The following is a 27685-nucleotide window of genomic DNA, read 5'->3' as shown; positions in this document are numbered from 1 at the left end:
GGCCGGTTCCAGAAGACTGTCATGGTGCTGGCGTTGATGCTGAGCGGCCTACACACAGCCCTCTACGCTTTCGGACACTACCTAATCTTGGTTACGCCGTTCAGCCAGTGGTGCTTCCACAATGACAGTGTTCCTTCAGGGGAGGAGATAAGCTCCTTGCCGAAGGGAAGGTGTCAAGGCGTCGCAATGCATTCCGGAGAGGACGGCCACCACAACGGAACAACCTTCCAGGAAGGACTGAAAGACTGCCCTTCAGGATGGCAGTACGACCCCAGCGAGTTCTTCCCGACGGTAACAATGGAGGTGGGTGTGGAGACGATACAAGTATGAAAACTCAGACAATTGCAGCCGCTGTAAAACTCTTGTTTACAAAAGAAGCAGTGAAGACTTCTGTTTACTCCAAGAAAAAGAATTGAGCACCGAAAGAAAAAAAAATATTTTTGCCCTATAAAACCGTGCAGGCAAAAGTGAATATAACGGCACTCGCATGAAACTGCTGTAGCTTTAATAAAATGGCGAGCTTAGTTCCAATTTTCTCTAAAAGAATATGAGTTTGAGGTTTCTTTAACACGTGTCTGCTGATTTAATGTCCACACATTGAATTGTGGTGCGCTGCAAGTGAAGATTTTGTGTGACGCTTTTATAGAACATGCGTATGTATGGCCAGTGCGACAAATCCTCTTGTGCTTGAGGTTCGTTTTTATTGGTTCACCGTCACTGCACTCGTCTCGCTGCCTATGAAGAATTATGAAGTCGTAAAAAGAGTCGTATAAGTTGACAGTCACCACTCTCTCCTGGATGTCCCGGCACTGCAATAGCCACCCTTCGCAAAGCGATTACATTTATTCCACCAGGTTTAGCTGTAAGGCAGAAGGCCGCCTACGGCGACGTTCAAAATTACATCCCATGCCCCTCCACCCCCTTCCTCCTTTTTTGTTTTCTGTATCTCGGTATCTTGTCTGCAGTACAATTAACAGAGAGTTCACTATCTTATCTGCTCACACTCGAGAGAGGGGGCGGCGAGGAACAGCCCTCGTTAGAAAGTTTGGTGTCCGTGTTGCTCTCCATCCTCAAAAATGTGAGGCAATACAAGTTGCACGAAGTCCTCGCTGCCAGATGGACCGTGAGGTCTAGAAATAGTCAACCTGGCCTTCTTCATCAATTATTTCACTTTCGTATACCTGATTATTCGTCTGTGATTCGTGTGTATATATTGTTGAGTATTATCATTCGTATACATTGTTATTCGTATGTATAGCTCGTGTGTGATTTGGGACGTTAAACTCCAAGTATTACACCATACCATACCATACCATACCATACCATACCATACCATACCATACCATACCATACCATACCATACCATACCATACCATACCATACCATACCATACCATACCATACCATACCATACCATACCATACCATACCATACCACATTTCCCCTTTGCTCTCTTCCCTTGACGCCTTCGGAAGAAAGCGGCAGGCCTATAGTGCTCTCGAAATCGAGCTACCGAAATGAGCACAGACCTTTGGGCTAGTTGGTTCATAGCAAACACGTACAAGCGCTAAAAAACACGGACAGAGAAGAGACTTGGACAACACGAGAAACAACACGAGACAACACGAGAAAGGGAAAGCGCTCGTGTTGTCCAAGTCTCTTCTCTGTCCGTGTTTTTTAGCGCTTGTACGTGTTTACCGAAATGAACAAGCCATTTGCGTCATTTGCAAACCACGTTTCAGAAAACAAAAAAGAAATCGTGAATACCTACTTTCATAATCGCTGGTCGACCAGGGCGCGGTCAGGGTGGCCTACGCCAATGGAGCCCGGACTAAGGGGAGTTTTTCCTTATTTCGGATGATTGAACTTTTGTTCTCTTACCCATGCGTTAGACTTAATGATGTTTTTTGCGATCACTCGAGCAGTTATTGCTTAGATGCGGCATCCATGACACGCTGGGTTGAGGAAACTACTGAATAGGTTTCGGCTTTGCAGGCAGAGGTGATGTGATGTGTGTCTTCTTTTTTCCTGCGAAGAACGAATGGGTTTGCGGCGACAGCTGGAAGTTGTACACGGTTCATACGACGTACTGGCTTGGTTCCATGGCTGGGTACTTAATCTGCGGAGTCTTGTCTGACAGGTACGTATTTTAGGCTTCATGCGGTATGGAAGTCCAGCGCCTTATATTAACGCGGGAAAAAGGAAGTTCTATGAACAAGTGGTAGTCTCTGCTACGCCTCACAGTTTTCATTCGAAATGACGTCAAGAACAATGCACTTGCTCTATTGCTATGACTGCAAAACACACAGTTAGTGGAAAATTGAGTAGTGTTGGTGCGGTTCATGCCTCAGTATTGAAAGACCGTCGTGATGGCGCAAAGGGATCGCATAAATTATGCTTCACCCAAACTGTTAAATCGCCCGTTTGCAGTAGCTATGTTGTCACGTTATCAAGACATATTCATTGAGTTCTTCCTTGGTGGCAGCTTTCTGCATGTCTCCTTCTACGGCTTCTCGAAGCAGTATTAGTTTGCAGCGAAAGCTGGTTTCTCGGTTCTGCGCTTGTTTCGGCATAACGCTGCACCACATTCAATAGTGAACATTCAGTGATGTGAAGCATGACGTCATTGAAACGCGCTAAGGCAACGCAACCTTGCGGTCCGAACACAACGAAGACGAGGGACAACAAAGTCACATCAGAAGCACTCTACAAGAGAATAGTCTGAACATAATTAATAAACAATATAATAATCACCACCGCAGACAGCTCTCGCTGAACCTCGCATTACGCAGTGGTTGCCGCCCTGTCAGTTTTTCCCTTTTAGGAACGGAACCGCTTTTCAGCCTCATCTTAAGGTACCGAACCTGAACGTTTTCACCTTCATGTCGCGCTTCGGTAGGCACCAGTAGTGCGAGGTAATTATTTTCGCAAAACTCACATTTTGTGTCAGTTGTTCGCATTTTTTCGTGAAAAAGTTTGTGCAAGTTTTGGCCAGTTCTGGACAGGTGTGGCACGTTCTGCGATGTGCGTCCCTAAATGCCCGTTTCCTTGCTTCAGTGCAGAATTGGAAGAAAGAAGACAATCATGATGCTGACCGTCATCGGATCGACTGCCAACCTAACTGGCACTTACTTCAGTGGATTTGTTGGATTCGCTGTTCTTCGGTTTTTCACGGGGATGGCTGCCTTGACCATAAACAGCGTAGTCTTTGTGCTGGGTAAGTGACGTTAACTAGAAAGTACTTCTACTCGCCTCCTCGTAGTAGGTATGCGCGAGCAAGTGCAGCGATATTACTTTAGGAGCTTAGTCGATAAGAGCCTATAGTTTTCAGCTTTAAGAACATTATTAAGCAGCGTCTGCTATACAGTACGAATGTCTAGTAGCAGGCTTTGTCTAATGTACCGGAATGGACTCTATAGACACTGCCCATCCTTGGTGTGGTAAAATTTTGGCAGCATATAACTAATTTCGCTACCAAAAATCTGTAGTCAGCCAACAACACCCGTCACTACGTACTCAGTGACCATCACTGGCAGCACGACAGTACAATCATGTAATGTTTCATTTGTTCATTCCTCTTTGGTTAAAAAGTATACCTAAAAATAAAATGTGATCCCATCTACCTAGGTAACATAATAATTTGTTGACTGATATAATAAGTTCGAGATTAATTGAAAGTGATTCCATATTATTCTATATATTACACATTCTCTTCACGTGCATCCTCTCGAATCTCTGTACCGATATTTTTTAACAAGCTGGACGCTTCTCCACCAAGAAAGACAAACAGCAATAAGGGAACCTTGATGTCCAGCTGTCACGTATGCACTCGAAATAGATGTTCATGATGTGAGCTTCATATTAAATATGGGGCATGTCGCTACCTTCTTGTATATTCTCCATGTTGTAAGTTCGACATCTTCCGCGCAACACAGGGAATGTTTTGTTATACAATCATATGTAAGGAACTACTGCTATGATGTAGTTCGTTCATTAGCGACTGCTGTATGTCTGGCTGAAAAATCGACTAAAGCAACTGTGCTTGGTTGCAAATAGCTTACCGGCAACGAATGTAGTAGTGTACGACCCGTTTCATGCACAGCTGGTTTGTCGTATCCAACTTATCCGCGACGAGCACAAGTCCATCCAGGCCTAAGACACGTCTGCGGTGCGAACTTGACGTTCGCTATGGTTAGACTGAATCGTTGGCGCTTAATTACCGTACCTAGCGGCTAATTGGCTCAAACAGTCTGAAAGCTGTAGCTTGACTACCTTCATCGCAGCCTTCCAAGGAGCAGGTGTAGACAGGCCGGCTGTCGCTGTCAACCTTGTTGGCGAAGTATAAGCCAAGGAGCTTGGAATAATAAAAAAAAATGCTTGGCGCTCTCGGCGCTTTCTCATAGCAAGTGTAGAATAATAATGTGTCTCTTAACGCACGTTGTGCAGTTCTAGGAGGGGTTATATTGCAGGAAGTGTTCAGCAGAAAGAGCACCTATGGGCCATAAACAGTTTTTTTTTTTTCAATCGATGTGACGAAATAGAATCGCAACATTTTGCCTCTATGTCAGCTGATCAGCCCGTCATCCGACAGCGGCGTTCAATCAAGACATTGGTGCGGCCTAGCTTTGTGTGGTTTGGTCACTCAAGGACAGTCTGTATTCAGTCAGGCGCAAGTGGCTGTGACTTTCCCTGAGCGTCTGCACAGCGGCCTAATCGCATACGTGCAATGCAGCGATCGAGTACACGGCGTCTCACAGAAGGACACTGGTGTCCTTCGTGTGGGCATCCATGTGGGGCTTGCTGAGCAGCGTGGCGCCCTGGTACGGCTACCTGACGCAGAGCTGGCGATCCCTGCTGTACGCGGCCGTAGTTGCCGATGCTCTCCTGCTCTTCTGCCTAGCGTGAGTACTCTGCCGGCATTCGACGAGGCACAAAATGACGCGTCTTTGGGGTTCGGCAAAATCTTGGTGCTGTGTCTTGACCTTTCAAAAGCTTAGTAAGTCGCTTCTAAGGAGATATGCTCGAGTCACCACCTGTACAGCTGCAGTCAAAATGAAGGGGATCGATTTCCGCTTCAGCCTGCCGTGGCCAATATTTACTTTTCGTGGTTTGACAGTCACTTGCTCTCCATGCTGGATAGGGGAGCCAATGAGTACGTTACGCTTATATATTTTGTTAGGTCTCGCAAAATAAACTTCGATAGCGCACATTGATCCTGGTAGGTAGAGCTTGAAGGGATCACATTGGTGTTGTTATTTTGACAGGAAACCAACACACACTGTGTACATTTTTTTCCCACTTTCTGTTCTTTCCTGTCGGCTCGTGACTCTTATGTGTGGGATAGATTCAGGACTGGACAATTATCTCCCGACTGTTTGCTTCAGCGCTCTGCTTTTTTTTTTGTTGCTGAGAGGAACCAGAAACATTTTTATTTTTACGGAAGTGATGGAACTTATTAGTGCCTCCGAATCTGTCCGACATTTTTATCTTTCAAGGAGCTTGTAGACGTGCAGAATTCATTGTTATCCCACCCGCACCTATAATCTCCAACGCTGATTCCCATACTGCCCTAAGGTCTACTGCCCTAAGATCTTCACACCTATTCATATGATTGAAAAAGGATACGCCTTTCTTACTGGCCCTTGTCATCGTGGTCAAGAAGCTATGCTGTTCTGTTACTGAGTCCGCGTTTAATATCTTGTGTGGCGCACAGTATGCGTAGTTGTTGCGCTCTGCAAAACGCAAGGAAGCTGTTATGGCGATGTTATAGCAGAGCCTTGAGATGATCGAGCCAAAGGGAGTCACTGGCTTGCTCTAAGGAGGGGCGAGAGAAGAGGCGCCCTTGTAACGGACAGTGCATATTGCTGAAGTGAGACTCGCTTCTCGCTACGATAAAAGGCGGGGGGAGCGTTTATTCCCTCTCCCTTTCCCGTACCTTCCTGTGCAGCGCGGTGCCGTTCAGAAGGCGCTCACAGGGTCTGTCGCGCCCGCTAGTTTGGGGAATAGTCATTAAAAATGTCGCAGAATGTACAAAGAACTGCATTCTACTGCCTTTCGACGGGAGCGGAATGCGACTACGTAGGTTGTGGTGCCTGTTTAACGAACTTTGGGTGGCTGAAATCACACCCTAACATCAGAATCTCGGGATCCGTGACAGCATACGGTATAGTTTTGACATTAATATTTGTAATATTCAAAGCCTTTTTTACACTAAAAAAGAAAACAAAAGGATATATTGAAAACACGAACGTAGGAAAATTTGTTCTAAAGAGAGCCATTGGCAGCTGCACAAATAGTGAAAAGGGAGATGGCGTTGACGGCCGAGGGATGGCGTTGATGACCGAGTGTGCATAAAGCAAGTGTGCATAGGCAAATACTGCTTCCCTTGAGTGCAGTCATACACAAAACTTTGCGGGACATGGGCTCGCAGGACAAAAAAAAAAAACCTGCTTAGGCCCGGCAGCCAGGCGCCTTGTATTATTCCAGTATATGGGGCACGAATGTTCCCTCATGATTCTAAGCTTATCATTGACCTGCTTTGCATGACCACACAGGCACGATCTTTTTTTTTTTTTTTTTTGCCGTGAATCCGCATCCCGTAAACGTTTGTCCGTGACAAATACGTGAGACGACCACCGTATGTTCTGCCCCACCTCTGGCGTAACATCTGGCGGCCTCATTACTGCGCTCGTCTAGGCGGGTCAAGCAAGTATAGAGACAAAAAAAGCCTTGAAATCTTTTTTTTTTTTTTCTCAGGCACTGCGTATACCACTGCCGAGACCTTCAGGCCACTGGCTGGGGTAGCGAGCTTACGTGCCTTGTCGCAGCGGTCTCCTGTTAATCGGGCAGGTCTCTTTACTGTCGTGCATTAGATTGCCTTGTCCTCTTTGGAACTCCCGAAGACACGAGGGCCCCAGAATGCCTGCCAGTTTCGTAGCTTGCCACGGGAGTGCCTCGTTGGCGAATTCTATATTGCATGAAGAAATCATTCACTTGTCCTCGGCATCTTCCTTGTCCACTCCTCCCCGACAAAGCTCAAAGCGGCCATAAAAACCCGAGGGTTTGACTACTTGCTCTGACTTCTTGATTTAACAACAACTCAATAACGGTCAATTGAAACTTAATATGCATCTTTGTAAGGCCTTCCTAGCCCCCTCCGCTGACTTGGCCAGTGGCTGTTCCTGACTTCGTTGCACAGTAATACCTGACAGGCTCATTCTGAGAATTACTGTGATGGCAGAGAACGGACGAGGACAAGGAGCAAGCAGGGCAGCGCAGTTGTGTGTCCTCCTTCTCATGCTGCGTTGTACGCAAGCGCTGTTCTTCTGAGAATAAAATTTGCATCCTACCTTAGACTAAACAGCCAAACTGTGAAGAGGCTTGGCCGAAGTACGAACGGCGAGCTGAATAGAATACAGGGCTTGATTACATGTGGGTATTGGTCGCAGATGGTTCCCCGAGTCCTCAAGCTGGCTCCTTTCGGTTGGCCGCACTTCTGAGGCGGTCCATCACCTACAACGCCTAGCTTCGAGGAACGGCAAAAGCGTCACGAGAGAAGAAGTACTGGAACTCTTGCTTGTGAGTGTGCCATTTATATACACCTGAGCTATGTAGGAAATCACGTTGCGCTTATAGCAAGTAAAAGTGCATTCACTTCTTTACCACGAAATGAGCTTCTGACGAAGCCTGAGCGCTTCAACATTTTGTTATTTTTTTCGGGAATGTTATTCAACGTTATAAAAATGCCTGTACTGTTCGCTGAACTTGCGTAGATCACTATATGTCGGACAATATGTTAGGACACTGTCGTACAATAGTGTCCTTCTGTTCAAACCTACGGCGTGCAGGTTTAGAAGCTACTAACGTAATTTGACGATGTTCGATTTCGCAGGGCGCAAACAAGCAGTCCAATCAAGAGGTACTAAGCTTCTGCGAGAGTTCCAAGGCAATGCTGAAGTTATCCCGGCTCCGCAGGATGACGTTGCTTATCTACGCTACATGGTACGAGACTCGAATTGAATTCTGTACCAGTAGCTTGGTTTGGGCTAGTTGGTAACAGTTCTTAGAAAACATAGCGCAAAAATAGCGCATAGCGCAAACATAGCGCAAAACATAGCGCCCGTCCTGTCCACTTCTGTGTCGTCCGTGTCCTTTTTGCGCTATGTTTTCTAAGAATTCTGTACGCTTGCTGTGCGCCATGACAGCCGATGTATGCTACTGACCGACTGGCGTAGTTTAGGCTCAGCTTGTACGGTGAAACCCTGAATGACTCAAGAGCGGACTGCCAGTGACAGCGGGCTCAGCACAGCAAGACGTGCGGAACAATTTCAATTCTGGCATCTAAAGCGCTCTGCGCAGGGCTATGGTCTGTAGCGGTGCACAACGATGCACAAGTAAGAGCAGTGGCTAAATCAACTAGATCTTCTTGAGATTACTGGAAGCAGTTGTAGAAGTAGCACGCAGTCTTATACCTCCTGATATCCACCAAGGCGAACATAGCAACATAACACTCTGCCACGGAAAGTGTAATCTTCTCTGATATAGGGAAAGCGAGGACCTAAGAGAGGTTACGCATGGACATAGAGTGTTTCATGTAATTTGAACTAGTGTAAGCAGTGATGTATATTGCCAGAGTACAGGAGGTCTGTCATTATTGGCGACTGCCTGGCGTAGTAGGAATGTTCTTTAGTGCTTATCCTTTAGCATTCTTTAGTAAGAATACTTAATTTTGTAGAAACGGTGTTATCGGGAATTAAAATACACCCTTCCCGTTTTAGCAGCTTTCCTTCTCCTCTCGTGATTCTCAGCCCGCGCAAATCTGGGTGCCTTCTATACCAGCCCCAGTCAGTGAAAGGTCATCGTTGACACGATTATGACGTTGTTAGCTTTTCCGCTTTTTTTTTGCTCCCAAGGCAGTGACTTCCAGCTATGGCAAGCATGTTTGGTAGGGTTGCTGACGCACTTAACCTGCTCGTCATATCAGATCCCATTTCGCTGTAGCTCCTGCGTCGCGTTCCTGTGAAGACTGGATGTATCTGACTAATAGCCTGTTTGAAATAATCTCTTGTTAAAAATCGGATAGTGGAGCCCTTATGGCACTCCTAGAGACAGACATTCAATGGTGAGGACAAGGGTTATTCTTACTTAGCATAGCTTTAATGCTTTAGGGGTTCCATTATTGCGGTTAAAAAACAAACCCCGTTTCCTGGTTACTTTTGGAAAAGACAGTATGTACCGTATTTGTCAAAAGTAACCAGGCTGCATGGTTTGTTTCTAGCTTGTGTAGTGGAGCCCTTGTGGCTTTCCTAAAGATCAAAATGTGGTGGAAGGTAAGAGGACCCCCAGTCCTTATCTTTAACGACCATGTCAGCTTCAGGGAAGCTGTAACGGCTGCACTGCACGAGCTAGAAGTAAACCATGCAGCCTGGTTACTTTTCACAAAGACTGTACATGCGTTACATGAAGAGGGCACGAGATTTAACAAGTCGAATGAAAGAGAGAACTGACTTTAAAACGTGGTTCTGCGTTTTCTGCTTTGTGGGAAATGTAATATTTAGATCAAGTATTCAGAATAACCAGATCTACCGACTGGGCAAGTTTATTTACTGTGCTCAAAAAGCACTGAAAGGCCCCCTTAAAGAGCAACTGCATATGGTTTAGAAATAGATGAACTTAAAAGGGTCGAATGTGTGAAACTTGCAGGTAAAGCATGAGAAGTCCTTTCGGGCTAGCATTCGAGCAAGCAAACCATGGACTAACAGATTTGGTATTTTTGTTGTATTATGTGCATTTACTGAGTAATTTATTCTGCGTTGTTTGTTGTTAATATTTGTGTACATTACTAGTTTTAATTCATTATTACGTGTATTTTGTTCAAATTCCTGTGCCATATTTTTATGCTTGTATCGGCCCCCCCCCCCCCCCCCCCCCCCCCTGTGTAATACCCTCGCACGAGGGCCCTTAGGGGTATTGTAAATAAATAAATAAATAAATAAATAAAAACACAATCACCGATTGAAATCGAGAAATCCAGACAGCCATCAAGCTTTTCCGCAGTGAGGCGCGCATGATGATGTCATCGAAGGTACGAGTGCATTTTCAGCGCATAAACGCCTACTTTCAAGGAAAAAAGAAACAAAGAAGCCAGCCAACAAACAAACAAACAAACAAACAAACAAACAAACAAACAAACAAACAAACAAACAAACAAACAAACAAACAAACAAACAAACAAACAAGCAAGCAAGCAAGCAAACAAACAAACAACGCCACTGAAAGGAAAGGCCTCCGAGCGTATATAGATATGAACCCTTAAACAGTGCGGAAGTCTAAAAAAACAAAAAAACGGAGTAATGGCACTTTAAGCCCGGTTAGGTTGCTGGTCAATGTAGTCGTATGCCCTTCTCGTCTGTGTCCCCTCCTACGTGCCCTCTCCCGGACAACACGCACTAGTCCACATTAACACAGCCCGCCTTTTAATAATGACACCCCAACAGGTTTGAGTCTGAACGCGAGACCTTCTTCTTGCTCTGTGTTTCAGGTTCTTCGTCAACCTCTGCTACCACGGCTGCACTCTTGAGCTGGGCCGTCTGGGCCTCAACATTTACACCACTTACACGATCGCCATGGCCTTGGAGCTACCGGTCAACATAATCTGCATGGTCTCCCTCGAGGTGCTCGGTCGTCGCTGGCCGAACGTGACTTTCCTGCTTATTGCAGGCGTCAGCTGCATTACCATGGGCCTCGCGAGAACTGGTAAGAACCATTGCTAATGCGATAGCATTTTGGTGGTCGTCTCACATGAAGCTTTTGGCTTCTCTGGCAAGAGATTCCCTGATTGATTGAGATATCATGTGATCTTGTGACGCCATCCCAATGTGCACACCGGGGCAGGCGGCAGTTAAATTAATAATTGGACAAGAGAGGTCACGTGACATTGCGACGTCATCGAGACCTGCCCGCCATGGGACGCGGCAACCTACCCACCGGGTTGTGACTTACCTGCCCCCGTGGCAAGTGGCGATGAAATTAAGTCAAATAATATTTAGTGCATTTGCCATCTTCCCACCGTGGCGCTGCGCATGAGCCTTACAGGAGCTCGGGAAGAGCAACCTGGGTCTTACAAGCCACACCAGTGGTTGTGTTTAAGACAGCCACATGCCGGGACAGTGGCGCATCGCTTAACCGCTGTACCCTAAGCCAGTAGTAGCATGAAGACTCCCCGCAATCTACGAATGCGATCGAAAGGGCCATGACATCATCAACCCCATGTGACCCACCAGTGAAAAATCATAGGAAACCGCCAAATTCGAAAATCTGAGAAGCCCCAAAATTTGGAAGTTGGCTATCATAAAAAAAGCAATAGGACCGGTTCCAACGGGAGTTTTGGCGGGAAATTCACAAGAACATTAGACACTCATTGGTGTCTTTCTATTTCAGTTTGTTCTCTTACTTTCTTATTCACACTGCTTTAATGAACTGAGGTCATTATCTCAACTCACAGGGCATACTATCCCACGCCAGGTAGAAAAAAATTTTCTTCAATTACACGCATATCCTTGCAGCTGCATGGCGAGAACACGGTTGCAATAGAGGACGGAACGAGTTCATTTCGCCACCTTGAGGCAGAAACCTCGAGACACTACAGTAGGCTTGATCAAAGCGTGCAACAGCGTCAATGTTGTCTTCCACATTACCCCACTGGCTGCTACTTTAGCGATAGTATTAAGGCGGAAGCCTTTAATGCATCATCGTTGTAAGCAGGAGTTATCGACAGAAATGTCACGCTTTTCAAATGGTCGAAACCGTCGTGACGTCACAGTGCGCGAATTTCAAACGGGGCCAATTGTACTTTGGCTAGTAACCATGCAACCATTTAAAGGGATCGTATAGTGATGCTCCAAGTAAGTGGGACTGAGTTTAGTTAATTGCTTAATTACCCAATTAGCCTAATTAACCCTTCTAGACAGGCCAGATAAATAAATAAAACCGAGTAGGAAATTGGTCGATTTCGGGAATCGAACCCCGGTCTCCGGAGTGAGAGACGAGCATGCTAACCACTCCGCCATGCCAGCTCTTTTTTTTTTTTGTCTTTATTGCATCCGCCATGCAAGCTCGATGGTTTGGAATGAACAAAGGCGCGTATAGTGAATACGCTGTCTTCGTTCACTCCCATCTGCCTCCGTTCCCGTTACGGCGAGGTTTATACTCCGTTTCATACATCATGTGCAACGCTGTGAAGGCTACGGAAGTAGTCCGCAGAAAAAAATAAAGAGAAATGTATCACTCCGCTCTGTTTTGTGGCCGTGTGGTCTAACGCGTCGCTCCGGGGAGTCGACAGGCAGTGGGGGTGCGTTGGTTCAAATCCAGGGTGGTGAAACTTTTTTTTTTTCGCACATTTTCTTTTTTTCATCGCAAGTTGAATTTCGCGTGACTTGAATGAGAAAACTCGTTTTGTTCAGAATCGCTTGAATATTATGGCGTGTTCTGAAATGAACTGCATGCATCTGTTCATTTGATGCATTCCGCGTTAATGTGAGCTGTCCGAAATTTGTTGTCAATGAGCTCGCACCGGCTTTTGGTCAGCAGTAGCGGTTTTCTTCCCGATTCTGGAGCATTGTGACTATACTTTTTAGATGCAAGCGAGAGGTTTGTGCGAACGATGACGTTCATTCGTCGGGTTTAATTAGCACAGTGCTGAGTGCTCCGCCATGGCCCGATTAACAAGTCGCCGTCTGTAACTTTCTGGTCAAATTATTTTTACACACACCACCTCGATATAGCCTCTTTTCCCGTGTTAAGTGTTAAATTTAGAACATAGTGCTGATTCACACAGTGAGAGAACATAGTACTGCTTCAAGAGTTAGATTCGTTGTCGTGCACAAATGTATATGAAGGCAATACAGAGGCAAGCAGCTTATCTCGATTTCCCTGCTCTCCTAGAAAAGCAGAAGCTGCTCAGGCAGGATTTTCATGCAGTCAGGTAAACAAAGTTCCAAGCTGTGGGACAGCGTCAAGTAAGAATGCAGAAAAAGTTGTACAACGCTAGGTAAAAATATTTCGAAAGAGCAAACAATAAATGAGACAGGACAATAAAAAATGCTAACCCCGCAGTGTTTGCGAGAAATGGTTTATTCTGGAAACAGCCAGTGGTGCTTTTTAAAGAGCCACGCTATGATATGGAGCATTGCCCATGACGACAATGCTATTGGCCGGAATGTTTGGCAAAAATTTGTCAGTGAACCACTTCTCAAAGTAGTTGCCATCCATCTCAGAGTGGAAGTCAGCGTCATTTCCCTTTTTTGCTCTGAAGTCAGCAGTGTCTTCCACGAATCCTGTTGCACTGCTCCCACCATGTACAAGAATCAAACGGGCCCATTTGCCCCAAGGCGCAGCCAATCCGTTGTTAAACCTTTCATGAAAGCCTCCTGAGATGACTTTACAGTCTTGTCCTGCCAGACGTATTCTTTTGTGTGCCCTGCGTTGACCCAGGTTTCATCTATGTAGACGATGCACCTGTAAATGCAAAACAACCGAGTACACGAGTCAATGCTTGTAAGTAAACAAACACGCCGCAGCATGTAAGTAGGCAATGCACTGCAACAAACGCACTGCTGACCCCTGTCTCACAAACAGCCGCTCAAAGACACTCGAGAAAAAGAATTATCTCAGCTTAATTGCTCCCTTGTTCGGGATTATATTTCACGCCCAGGCGGCATTTGGTTTATATTCACTGTATGTTTGCATCGGGTACATCACTAATTCGGCAACATTTGAAATCTCTTCACTCGCGGCGGCTGCGAACAAAAATTGCCAGCGTTCGCAGCAGTAGCGCCAGTAACTCGCACCACCGGAGCAACTGGCAGTGTAAAGTGGGTGTCCATTCGTTCCTGCGGCGACGACGAGATGGCACTACCCATTGCAGTGCTACATTTTTGGCAGTTTTGCTGTTTTTGCTTGCCGCATCAATTGGGATTTAGCGATTTAATCTGACCCATGCAGACACGTGCCCCACCGAAATGTAGCTCAAAACTGGGCGTGAAACGTCACCTCTGCGCAAAAGGTCCTCAACAGCGACATGATTAAGACGATTTCCTTTAAATGTGTCATTCTCAAGCAGCACTCACTCTTACGACTACGAGGTTGCAACGCTAACATCAAGCTCTATGTGAAGCCAGTCTAAACGTGCTGCGTAAGAAAATAAGCAAGGAACGACCCGTACCTGCCCTATCCTCGGAATTCCTTGATCGCCCGCAGGCATCTGCGACGCCAGGCAATGATGTCACTTCGCTCGATCAGTGCAAGATTCCGTTTTATTTTATGAAATGTGAATCCGATGTCCCTCATCAACCTCCACAATGCGGTTTTCTTCAAGTTCGGCAGGTCGTCGTCCTCATTGCCAGCTTTTAGCACACTGCCCAGTGTTGGGAATTCCCTCTTCGCGTACATACTGTGCGCTTTCAGACGGATGGCATGGACTGTGAAGCTGTTATTCTTGACTATTCGCGAGCTTGAAATCTTCACTTCGCAAGGTCTTCTCTTCGGAGACGCCACAGGCCCGCACAGACGCTCCGCCTTGATTTTGGCAACGCTACTCCAGTGTCCTCGCTCACAGCACTCAATACTTCCCGAACAGACTTCTCCAGAAAACGGATCCTGGAGCGGCCGAACACATTCGCAATTACTTGCTTGGCGTGCACGAATCTTCGGGAAAATGCGTACAGGAGAGCTGGCCGCGGCCGCTCAGCTGTACGCCATTTTCTCAAAAGTGAAAGGGAGGCGGACGGAAAGAGTAAACACGGCGGCCAGCGGGGACAGCGAAAACGTGAAATGGAAAAAGACGACAAACGCAAAATACAAAATCCCAGATCTCGACCGATTCGCTCGCAATAACATCGTTTTTTGTCACGCTGATGACAAATGTATTATCCACGAAGCCTGTTGGCAATGCATTTGTTATTTTTCGCTCACCACAAGCAAGGCACTATTTTCTGTCACGGATGCAGGCTGCGCAAAAAAGAGCGCTAGCTTTGACAGCGATGCACCTGATGTATGAAACGGAGTATAGGTGTCCACCCAGATATGCGAGACAGATACATTTCCTTTCCTCAAGAACCAATTTACCGACGAGAAAGGCGTACAACCGAAGGGCGATGGCGTTATATGGACTCCCTGGCAGCGTTGCAAGACGGTGTCGCGTTTCACTCTTAGAGGCGAAGGAAGGAAGGAAGGGAAAACTTTATTTACACTAATGGTTTTTCCTGCGGTTTGGGGGCATCTTCAGAGACGTCTTGGTTCTCTGTCGAAGTCGTCCGCCTCTAATCAGTGGTCGGTTGCCCTCAGTCCAGGGCTCCGCTGGCCACTGCCGCCCGTTGAGCTCGCTGTACCAGACCTTGTTGGTCTTCGCAGCGGTCGCTGGACAGCAGAGTCTCCCACTGCTCCGCACTCGGGTTTTGTATTTTGGGGACCACGTCTATGTTTTGGCAGGCCCATGTGATGTGGTATAGTGTAGGTTTTTCGTCGCACCAGGGACATTTGTTCGTGTATATCGTAGGGTGCATTTTGTTTAGTATGTGTAGGTTTGGGAAAGAGCCTGTTTGTAATTGTCTCCAAGTGACAGCTTCCTCTCTGCTGAGAGATTTGTGCGGTGGGGGATATCGCATTCTTCTGCCTCTATAGTTTTGTAGTATGGCCGAGTATTCCCTGGGTGCTGGCGCGAGTTCCGCGGTCTCGTCGGAAGCTCGGAAAGTAATGTATCCTCGAGCTATCCTGTCGGCCTCTCGGTTCCCTGCCACCCCCGTGTGCCCCGGTACCCACACAATTTTGTGTCGGACCTTGTCGTTTTGTTCTTCCCGGTTTTTAATTCGGTCACTCGCTGCGAGGAGTATACGGAGCGCGTGACGACCTATCCTGCCATTCATGTAATTTCGGCAGGCTGTTTGAGAGTCACTAACAATACTTAGAGGCGAAGCCTAACATCTGAACAACTCATCAGTGACACAAGCAGAACCGCGCTTAAGGCTTCCGCCTCACTGCACTTTAGGTCAACAAAGTGCCCCCTGAATTTTTTTAGTTTCTGCAGCCGTTTCTGAAATATGTGTCTTCATCGTACGATTTTTTGTAATCCCTATGGCTCTTCAAGAAGACCGAAATGTACTAGAAATCACTCCGGTTGCTCAGACTTCGCAAAATATGACGTCATTATCCCCTGTCTGTTCTCCATGACGGTTTGGAAGGTATAACCACATATGTATTCTTTCATAGTCTTGATTCTGTGAACTTGCTTTTGCTTACTCCCTAGCGAAAGGAGTCCGACATCCTAGCAGCATAACTGGGTATTATGGCGACACAGCAGCAGCAATGCGGCTGATTCAAGCTGTTTTGGGACTAACTAGAGCCAAAACTGTTTGTGACATGCACATGTTGCTTCAGTTGATGTCAATAATAACCTCCGCAGCATTCATTCTACTCGAAAAATGTTTTGGACTTAGAACATGCATGACTGAGAAAAAAAAGTGATAGCATTAAAAACTTACATATCACAGGAATCGACTGCAAGTTATTAATGCGAGAGCATTATATGGCTCCGTCGCGTCGGCAAAAAGTGTCCGCAAATTTGTCCGCACGATTACGTCGTTCTCCGAAGATAAATGTGTGAAAGTGTGATGCGACAGATATTGTGCGATAAAATGTTGCCGTGGGAGAAATTTGGTTGATGAGGTGCATTTGGTAAATTAATTAAACGCGAAAAAACGCGAGAAAACAGATTCAGACGTCAGTATAACCACTGTCGTCGATGGATGTCAGAACCGCCACGGACGTCGATACAGTATGCGGACATTTTCCTTTCGTATTGCTCCAATGCGGGGTGCCGTAGTGATCTCAAAGTGTTTCATATCGACTGAATGGCATGCATTTGTGTTCCTCGGAGGAGGTGGTGGTAGTGGTGGTGAAAAACTTTTTTAATACTCAGAGAAGTGGCGGTGATGGACGTCATCATTTTTTTTTAAGAATAGGAAGGCGCGGTAACTGCGCCTCACGACGGCGGCAGCAGCTGGCGGGATGGCAGCTGCATGAGGCGTTGACCATGGAAAATTTTATGCGCGGCTGGCGCCTCGTCATATGCCGCAAAGTGGCATCTCATTTAAAGGAGACGATGGGATAATAAATGCATGCCTGATGTCCTTCTACGCGGAAAATATTTTGCCTCCTACCTGCTGGCTTCCTGAAACCTCTTTGACCATCCCTGCAGAAAGCCTGCCTCCAAAAAATGTCAGAAGTAGCCATCGCATGCAAAGAAAAAGGGACTAGAAGATGCGCAATCGTTTCGCACCTCGATTATTACCAGTTTTGACGAAAAACTTTCGCCACCCACTGGGAAATCATTCATGCAATCACTCATGCAATCGGCTTCGACTCTGCCGCGTATTTCATATGCGTTCAAGTTGTGACTCTTTTACGAAGCAAAATAAAAATAACCGCTAGCCGTGCGGTGCACCACGTGGACGCACTGGGCCAATCACAGACGGAGAAAAGAGGGAAGATATAAAGCAAGAGCGAAAGTGTGGAGGACGACGCTATCAGAAAAAATGGTGCTATCTCCTGACAACTGGGGGACCTTGTGCGCATCGAAGGCTGCGTCCGCAGCAGCCAGTGATGAACGCTTTCTCTCTATTTCTCTCTCTCAGCTTCGGAAGCATGGACTCTGGCAATGGCAGCTGTGTGTCTTTCGGCGTTCGCTGGTTGCTTTATGATCACCTACCAGCTGTCCTCCGAGATCTTCCCCACCGTGATTCGTGGTCGGGCAGTGCAGCTTCAGCGCCTCGTGGGGGAGTTCGGAGGACTGGCTGGGATGCACGTGGCAGCGCTGGTGAGTGCGGCTTTGTAGAGGGGCTCTACGGCTTTGCGAAGGTGCCGTTTGCTTGGTGCCCTGGAAATTCACCCAATGTCAAACATAGTGCCGTGACAAACTAAAGAAACACACCGAAGTCTTGTCTATGGTTGCGCGAATGAAGAAAATTTTGTTTAAACGACAAATACCTCTCGTTAGTTGTCTGTAATTCAATTCGAGAAAGTTATATTTGGTTAACTCGGACACCTTTTTTTTGCGAATATACAGGAGTCAGTTTTATTCCACTGTCGGGGCGAACCGTGATACTGGTTGCACTCCTACGAATTGCTTTAGTTTTCTTCGGATGTGGATTACACATTTACGCTATATTTACGAACTGTTGATCTGTAACATTGCAGAGGCTGTCATGGTGCCGAAAACTGCGGTCATTAGCGATACTGTCTCCGTCTTTTCGATACCAAAAGCTGTGGGTTATTTTTACGATACTATGGCGATTTTTATAACGAAAAATTCTGGTCATGTAGAGATACTATGGCGACTTTCATAATAGCAAAAATCAAGTCTGCCATACTTTGAACGTTTTCATGATAACAAAAACTGTTCTGACTTTGTGGGATTTTAAAGACGCAAGAACTTCAGTTGCACGGGGATACTCCTGTGGCTTTTACTGTTACGGAAACTGTGATGACCTCTCACTCGTTGATCAGTCACATGTACTGGTCAGCTAAGCGCGCACTCATATACCTTCTCGCGATAGTAAACAGCACTGCGATCTGTGAAAGATACAGTTATAACTTATTTACAATTGGGCGCTTTTCGCTACTTTCCAAATTTTTGATTGAGAAACGAGAAATATTCCGCATTAAATTCAAAATCCGAAGCCAGTTTTTCTCATCTTGTATTTCTATTCGATTCCGCCGAAACACTGCCATTTTCACAGTCCCGTGATATTTAACCAGGTAAATACGAGACACATGCTGACGGACGGGGCGCAAAATTGAATCTTGGCAAGATCCAGGCACATCGCCACTGTGGGGAAGGCGCAATGGTGTGCTACGTGCTGACCTGTACGCGCCATGTGTTCGTGCGTCTTCATCCCTTCCATGTGCCGTCCAAACCTGGGCGCAGGCCGAGCGGGACCGGTTCCTGCCGGTGACGGTGATGGGTGCCACGGCGCTGGCGGCGTCGGTGTTCGCCTTCTTCCTTCCGGACACGGTGCATCTGGCACTTCCGCAGACCCTGGAAGACGGCGAGGGGCTGGCGAGAGACCGGGGCATCTGCTTCTGCCCCGTCTCCGCCGCGGATCTTCTCTGCAAGAGACGAGGCGGCCATCGCAACGGACGCTCAAGCACCGGAGTTGGGGGGAGCGCAGCGCGAACTGAGAACGAGGCAGAGGAGAGTGTGCACCTGGGTGCGTTGCCCGAAACCCCACAGTGCTTGCTCAAGGAGTGCCAGACAGATTAGTCTCGTTGGCGAGTTTACTCAAGGCCGTTATTTCAAATAAGGTAAGGCATCAAGTGCACGATTCCTCGGCTACGTTCATGCACCGAAAGGAGGCAAAAATGTTTAGTGGTAATTGTGTTCATACTGTTACGTGATGGCAAGCCGGAGAATGCAGAACGACATAACGGATGGTGATGGTATCATTTAATGGCCGCAAGACTAGCGCGAACACTCCGCAAGCGTCACTGACTGCTTCTTTGTCTTCTAGTCCGTGACAGGACCCGGGATCACCGAGCGATCATCCCGATCTCGAGCTGAAAGCATGGCATAGTCGAAAAGGTGCAAGAGGTGACGATGGGCGCGGCTGGATGGTAGCAGAGAGAAGAGGAGGTGAAGGGCCTGGCACCACGATGAGGGCAATGAGAATACGATGAGCGGATGAAGCCTGGCCCACCAAGACTGCAATGCCCACAATGCCCATAGACCCACTGAAAGACAGAGGGCGGGTACTGTTTTCTCACTTTGGTTGGCTAGCGGGGTCTCAGGTCAGGTGGCGGCGGTGTAAGGTAATTGGGGTCGTTGTCACAATGTGATCGTATCATCTAGTCGGGGGCTCGGTGGCGGACCGGGTAGAGTGGCAAAGTCAGGTCGGGTCCTGGCTGGCTGTGCCAGTGCCGGGAGGTACACGAACCATGAGCACTCTACCGAAGACGCCAGCGGACGGCAACACCGAGCCCGGGAAGACCGGGCCGGCATACTTGCCGGCACACCCACGAATACAGAATGACAGGACGGATTGTGATGGAATGTTTAATAGTCACCCACTGAAGTGTGCATCAAGGGTGGAGGCTGCGCGTGCGCTTGCGCGCACACACACACACACACACACACACACACACACACACACACACACACACACACACACACACACACACACACACACACACTCACACACACACACACTCTCTCACACACACACACACACACACACACACACACACACACACACACACACACACACACACACACACACACACACACACACACACACACACACACACACACACACACACACACACACACACACACACACACACAGTTATTATGCGAAATGAGAATATACTGCTAACGCAGTAAAAGAAACAGCTACCATACTTAACCCCGGTCGGTGGTTTGCTCGTAAGGTACATATTGTAGGTGTATCGGGTGGAGTGACTGGCAAGCCGGTCTTGGGGAGACGTAAAGGTGTCTGTCTATATATAGCTGCGGATACAGGACAGCTTCCCCTCTCAATAGTGTGCGTTAAAGTAGAGGGCGCTTGCGCTGGTCTTGACGGCGCCTGCGTAAGTACTCTCCCTGGGATTAATTCCTGATTGACACGAGCTTCAGATAGAGACCTATTACTCGCGCCTCTGGGTATCCGAAACTACTGAAGCTGAAGGGTTTTGTAGATGTAATATCCACCAGATTTTCGCCTTACGTACCTCATCAGATGAATTCTAGTATGAACACAGTTTAAAAACGCGGAAAATGAGGACAGAAGGAAAACCAGAGAACACGAGCGCTGATTTTAACTAAAGTTTATTACGCACCTGCGTACATTAATACCCTTCCTCCCAAGACAAAGTTAAGAAGGGAACCGAGCTTATCATCACGAATCAACACATACAATTCCGCAAAGGCACCCTCCGAGAATTCCAACCGTCAAACCGAAAAATCGTCAATATCACTTGATAATCGCGAAATGAAATTTTTCGGCAGTAAATGTATAAATGCATCCAGGTGTGTAGTAAAAGTTAGTTCAAAGTCAGCGCTCGTGTTGTCTGGTTCTTCGTTTACCCTCGTTTTCCGCACTGTTATACTATGGATCGTAATCAACTTGCTTAGATTGATGTCCTACCGTATACATAGCCGATTTACGTTAGTATTAAGTTCATTTGATTTTGAGGTTCTTGCCGGAAATTCCTATCTTCTTGCAGTGGACAGTAAATTAAGGCGGGCAAAGTGAAAATATCTTGCATTAAACACATTTTGATTTTTTTTTTGTTTTATATGCCGATGTAAAGCAGAAAAGTGAACAGCATAACAAAGGTTGATCAAAAACCATCTACGTTCAGTATATTTTTTTGCCCTGAACCCGATTTAACCGGACCGGCTCACCACAGTGTCACTCAGGAGACGAACCCGGAACTGAACAAGAAAGGCGTGAACCCGATCCCGAACCGAACCCGATCCCGAACCGAACCCGAACCGAACCCGAAAAAATGACGATTCGACACCCTGCAAATAACATTCCTTAAAAATGTCACTTCGGTGTTGCAGTTCTGCGGGGAAAGCAGTGCTCCAGACTGGGTTCATTTGAGGAACTTATGCGTATTTTTCGTGAGAACGAAGGAGCCTTCTCGACACCTGAAGATTGCGCGGAACATGGATAACTTCAGTTAGATGAAAAATAATGGAAGGGCAGAGATAAATACCTCAGTCTTCTGAATAAAGGGAAATTCTCTTTTTCGGCGCTGAAACCTTCGAGACTCTTTGCAGCAGCCACCTGGAAATGGGGTGCACGGTAACTGCTGTCATATTTCCTGCACTTATGTGGCATTTCCATAGCAAGCGCCAAGATTTTGGTGTGCTTTTGTTTACCCTAACTAGGTTCTCCAAGTTATCGAAAGCTCGGGTTCACCAGCGTTCCTCTGAACTTGAACAGGAGAGCTCGCGCCAACGACGCATCCCAACCTAGCGAGGCTGGCGGTCCGGTGAGACCACCGCTTCACCACCCCCAGTTATCCCCCTCCCAACAAATCCTGTGGAGGCGACTCCAGACCCCGAACTCTTCCTACTAATCAGCTCCTATCCTACTTCCGCCCCGTTCCCCCTAGTGCACTCTCTGTGTAGAGTCGCAGGCCACCTTAAACCACATCCTCTTCGGCTGCTCTGCCGATCTTCACCCGCAGGGACAGCCCGCCATTGGAACATGGGAAGAATGGGCGACCCTCCTTTCGTCGCAGGACCCGGACAGCCAACTTCGCTGCGTAAAGTGGGTTGCGGATGTCATACCCCGTGTGGCCTGGACACATGCGCGTAATATGAGCGCTGTGTAGTGGCCCTGGGTCCTTGAAGGGTCCAAACACGCTCGCTCAATAAAGTTTTTCCATCCATCCACGCAAACACCGAACTATCGCGAGCCCAGCCGATTTGGCCCAATGCGAAGTCGACCGGCGGTGGCGACACCTGTATTTAATGTTTTGACCCTTTCTATCTTATAAAAGCTTCCTTTTAAGTAAAAGTAGCCTCTTAATAGTTAGAACGCGTTAATCTTTCAGTCGATCGATGAATCTCAGGGCGCTCGTCGGTAAGAGTGTGCCTCTCACCTATGAGCCTGCATCACGCAAACATCTCCACTCTCCAGAAGCCTCCACCCAAGGGATGCCCACGGCGAAAGCAAATTCAAAGGCGCAGTGGTAAGGTGATCGTTGTAAAATGCAAATCTTACAACCAATACTGCTAACGCAGATTTGTCGCATCACATCGCATGATCGCCTGTGCATTTTTTACAGCGAGAGTTGTAATTGCTTTCTCACTAGATGCGCGATGAGGCTAACAGGGTGGCAATAATCATACGCAAGAGGAGAGGCGTTGGGTGATAGATGAGGCAGAGCCGGGCGCAGGCGGTCGGGAGAACGGGCGTGCGCGGAGCCGAGGAGATGAGTAGGAGCGGGCGCAGCTTAGCCACCAATGCTGCGCATGCGTGGGCTGCGAGCGCGTCACAGAATCAGATCGGATAAATAGAAGCGTCACAGCAGCTACGTTCGCTTAAGCGATTGCTGCAGCAGCCGATACCCCCATACCTCCCTGTCACCTGGTATGCAGGTCACAGAAGCTTGCTCATTTAGGAGTCAACTTGCAATAACTCTAATTATAATAAAAGCGTTGCTAAAAACTGACTCTAAATTTGTAGACAGCGACGCACAAGGAGGAAAGCAATGAACTATGAAAGGACATCGTACGCGAGAAAATCTTAAACGCTTACGAATGCGCAATATCCTCATGAGATGACCAAAGGAGGTGTAGCCGTGTACAATACAATGACTCGAGCACAATACACGTCGTCAGGGACATCCGTGCAGGCTATACCTGCCAGGCGTAGGCAGTGGGACTGCACACTCCAATGAGCATACTCAAGAACATACTCACCATGGCACTCATCAAATTACTACATTTTACAAATTCAGCCGCATGACACTGCCACCACCCCACAGTACCTTGTCGCCCTTATCCAGCGCCACATGGCGGCAATTACAGACAGGCTGCTTTATTTCACCCCACCGCCTCTCATGCTTTCATCCCACCTTTCCTCCTGATTGTAACACCTGTGGCTTGCCCAAATCCACACTTTTCCATTACCTTTGGGAATGTCCTTCCCCAAAGGCAGTATCCCCCATCCCCCATCCCCAATCCCACCCATTCTTCCTGGGAGGCTGCTTTACGGACCGCTCAGCCCGCCGGCCAGAAATGGCTAGTGGATCGGGCTTTACGCGAAGCACTAGCCCGTGGACTCCTGGACCAGTAGGGGACCACCCTGGAAGATTTTTTTTTGTGTGTGTGTAATAAAGTTGTTTCCATCCATCCATCCATCTGGACTCTAGACACGCGTCTCTTACTGGCAACGAGTGCGCACACGCGCTCGCTCGAGGACTTACAGGCCGGGCACCAGGAGACAGGCGGTCACACTTCTACGACGCACTATACCGACCAGACATTGGCACCTTCACGAGGAATTCACTCGGCGAGGTGAGGGTGACGCAGGATTAGCGCGCAAAAATTTGTGAGTGCGAAGATGAGGGAGAGCAGGCTTGGTGAGAGGTGAGATTGCGGGAGGAAAACATGCATGGGTTCAGGGTGTGTCATAAAGTCCATGCCTATCCTGGCTTAAGCTTCTCGTCCAGGGCACAGCCGATTCCAGAACAAACATGAACGTAGACGACTAAGTCGAAACAACTAAACAAGAACTGTAGTTTATTGGCAGGGGCACAAACGCCTTCTTTGGACGACCGTTCTGTTCGACCCACCCTGTGAAGTTCCTCCTTATGGCGCAGGATGTTCACCAAAGGGCCAAAGGCTCCCCCCCCCCCCCCCCCCCCCGCAGCTTTCCAGCTCATGCCGCCCCCCGCAAGCTGTGTTAGAGAAGGCGGTAGGCTAGGTACGGTACCCAGCCCTGCTCGACGTTCCGACAGGCCCCTCGCGAGTCATAAATAATTGTTTTCGAAGAGGGATCAGATGCAGCCAACGCACTATCGCCCTCCTCCGCGTGTGTTATGTCACGAGCTCGGAAAGTAAGGCCATTCACTGTTTTGGATTGGTGGTCGACTGCGGCCGTGTACCATCCTCCATGGCGGGAGCCGGAGGCATTAACGTAGAATACGTAGGGTTTCGATACATAGTGGCGGGCCAGGGTTTCCGCCAGCGCCAGGCGCCGGCCATTATGGTCCTCGTGGTTCATGTTCGTGGGAAGAGGGTGCACGTGGATGGCGCATCTCTACTGGGATAGAATACGTCTTCCATGAGAGATGTGTGTTGGATACGCAGTCGGGCAAGGAGGCAGCGACCCGACGATGTCTTCAAGAGACGTGTGTATTGGATGGTCAAGTGGACTTCCCGGAGCTCCCGAAATGTGTTCACCACGCCCAGCCCCAGGAGGCGCTTGTTGGAGGCGTTCGCGGCGAGTTCCAGAGCCGGCTTAATAATTTTGCGGAGGATGATTCGAGTCCATCCTCGTCTTGCTTCCGCAGGCTGAGGTATGGAGTCAAATCAAATCAACTTTATTTTTCAACATTGGTACATTGGTACAATGTTTATATCTTCCTGAAAAAAAGCTCTGAAAACAGCTCGACAAGGTCAGGGAGCCATTTTGGTGGCAGCAACTCAAGATACATAGTGGAATGATTAAAATACAAGCGATTATAGCATTAGGATACATATCTTACGTATACAGTAGAATAGTTGAAATGCAAGAGAATATTGGAATGTAACAATCAAATACAGTCGAATGTAGAATTCGACTGGTTACAAATGCATGCGCCAGCTGAAAGGCGTCCTTATATCGTAAAGCGTCTACACCGGGGTCCGCTCAAGGGCATATCGTTTGGGCTTCTGCTCACATGAGCCTTGAGGGAAATGAGGCATCTGACGCCGCCGTCCGCGCGCTCTCTCACCGGACATACCCCTTCGACCCTGACTATCAGGAACTCGAAGTCACTTCAGCTTACTCCTTCAAAGACATTGTTTTACTTCACCAATCTGACCACGGTCTTCATCCCCGCTCGTGTAAAGGTCTCCCAAAGGCGGAGGAGCGGCTTCTGCTTGGCCTGTATACTAATACCTTGCGTCGGTAGCTCTGAAACACTTCGACCCTTCTTTCTCGGGCAGCTGTCCGCACTGCGCGGAGAAGTCTTCGGACGCCTGACACATGGTGTGGGCCTGCCCCTCCAACCCTCCTATCCCCCTCACCCCAACCCAACCCGGGAGGACTGGGAGGCGACCCTGCTCGGCTACTCTGACCTGCAGGCCCAACAGGCCTTGGTCGGGCGAGCCCTGGCGGCGGTCGACGCCCCTGGGGTTCCGAACTAAGGACTTCCACCTAGTACTTGTAAGGGTTGGCCCCCTCTGGGTCAGCTCATGCATAACCTCCTTAAATGTATCCGCACATAAATGTTTTCCACCACCACCACCCCTGCACAATCACCTTTCCGCGGGACAGGGGCTAAACAACTGCATTATGACGACTGTTTCAATGAACAGGCTGAAAAACAATTGGCTAAGACTGCTAGGGAGCTTGCTGTCGAATTCCGCGGCACCCTGCTCATCCGCTGCTTGTGGGACCGAGGGATACGTTCGTTCCACTTTTTTCATTGCCATGATTTGTGTTGTGAGCCTAAAACCACTGCATTCATTGCTTCTATCTATCGTAGATGTCCAAAGAAGGTGTTCTGCTTTTGTCTTAGCAATATTCACCCGGCGGCAGCACATACCCCTATCTCGTGTATCTCGAACGAACCGTTCCACTCGCAGGCGCTGCACATGCTTCACAAATAAATTTGGCGCGCTCTCCAGCTGTTAAATAATTACCAGTGTCAAAAGTTTCAAAATTTATTTCTTATTAACGAGTTCCTGAATGTCTTATTTACGTTGTTTTGTTCTTCCCTGCCCGAACCATCGTCAAAAATTTGTGCAGCATGTAATTCAAAACTTTTTAGTCATATATTTGATCCGTATTTTATATTATTGTTCTGTTTTTATAATCAGGCGCTGCTCGATGAAAACAAATGATAACAGATCCGCTCGTCTACCGAGCCGGAGTGCCCGGGTTGGAACGCGACCGCGGCGGCCGCGTTTCCATGAAGGCGGAACGCAAAGGCGCCCGTGTGCTGTGCGATATCAGAACACGTTAAAGATCCCCAGGTGGTCGAAATTATTTCGGAGACCTCAACTACGGCACCTCTTTCTCTCTTCTTTCACTCCCACCTTCCCCCCTTCCGTTACGGCGCGGTTCAGGTGTCCACCGAGATATGTGAGACAGATACTGCTCCATTGCTTTTCCTCAAAAACCAATTTACCAATTTACAACACGATCCGCATCTAAAGTCCGTGAAGTGGCTCTTAGTTCAGTTTGCTTTCTGCATTTTCAAAACGGAAAGTTTCCGCCCATAACTGCCCATAACTGCTGTCCCTATGAATGAACACAAGACAAGAGAAACCTGTTAGATCGTACCGTTCGACTAGCTCACTCCATACTGGTTAAACAATGCATTTTCAAAATGTGATATCTCAATGCCCGGAGGATATCCTGCATCCACTCCATGGAGTCCAACTTCAGCCAACATGCGAGCGACTCATCGCCGCCGGGTTCACTCTCCAATATCTTAAAAGTCTTATCAGGGAACCTGAAAGTTAAGTTAAAGAAACAGGCGTGGCATGCAAGCATCCGTCGTAGTGTGCTCCTCCCAGAATAGAGAAGAAAGAAAAAAGAAGATACACACAACACCTTGTGGAACTAAACCCATCTGTGACGTAAGCAAGATGCGGTGGCGCTGATGTCGCCGGATGTGCTGGTTGGGAATCAAAAGTCGGCTTAGCGCCCCTAGGTTCTGATAGAAACAAAAGTTTTCAAAACAGTTGTTTTTTATTTCACAGCGGGACAGTAATTTCGTCCCGTGAGCAACCATGAACATCCGAAAACAGAATGTGACAGTGTGAAACGTCATTTAAAAGGAGGAGTATTTTTAAAACAATGCAAAACGTGCGCAAGTTAGTCTCGTACTTTCGTACGAGACTAACTTCGTACTTTCGTAACTTCGTAATTTCGTACGTTCACAACCTGTTCTATGGTGTTCAT

At 47.7% G+C, this 27685-nt stretch overlaps 2 protein-coding genes across 2 annotated transcripts in view; both read left to right on the top strand.

Moving 5' to 3' along the window:
* Window positions 1–21808, top strand: part of LOC149342398 (solute carrier family 22 member 7-like) — a 23663-nt gene extending 1855 nt beyond the window's left edge. Inside the window, exons 2-10 of the mRNA XM_089544681.1 lie at window positions 1–303; window positions 2036–2139; window positions 3062–3216; window positions 4732–4900; window positions 7448–7577; window positions 7891–8000; window positions 10540–10754; window positions 17687–17868; window positions 18979–21808. The exon at window positions 1–303 is cut by the window's left edge and continues 95 nt beyond it. Coding sequence (XP_089400807.1) covers window positions 1–303; window positions 2036–2139; window positions 3062–3216; window positions 4732–4900; window positions 7448–7577; window positions 7891–8000; window positions 10540–10754; window positions 17687–17868; window positions 18979–19314 — 1704 coding nt within the window. The 3' untranslated portion in view covers window positions 19315–21808. The remainder of the gene's footprint in view (window positions 304–2035; window positions 2140–3061; window positions 3217–4731; window positions 4901–7447; window positions 7578–7890; window positions 8001–10539; window positions 10755–17686; window positions 17869–18978) is intronic.
* Window positions 19248–27685, top strand: part of LOC149342397 (solute carrier family 22 member 7-like) — a 60526-nt gene continuing 52088 nt past the window's right edge. The window contains exon 1 of the mRNA XM_089544680.1: window positions 19248–19355. The gene's annotated coding sequence lies outside the window, so the exon portion shown is untranslated. The remainder of the gene's footprint in view (window positions 19356–27685) is intronic.

The sequence above is a fragment of the Amblyomma mixtum genome, chromosome 5, assembly GCF_055824585.1.
Source record: "Amblyomma mixtum isolate Tamu chromosome 5, ASM5582458v1, whole genome shotgun sequence".
NCBI lineage: Eukaryota > Metazoa > Arthropoda > Arachnida > Ixodida > Ixodidae > Amblyomma > Amblyomma mixtum.
The sequence above is the reverse complement of the archived record's forward strand: the minus strand, read 5'-3'. Positions and strand labels throughout refer to the sequence as shown.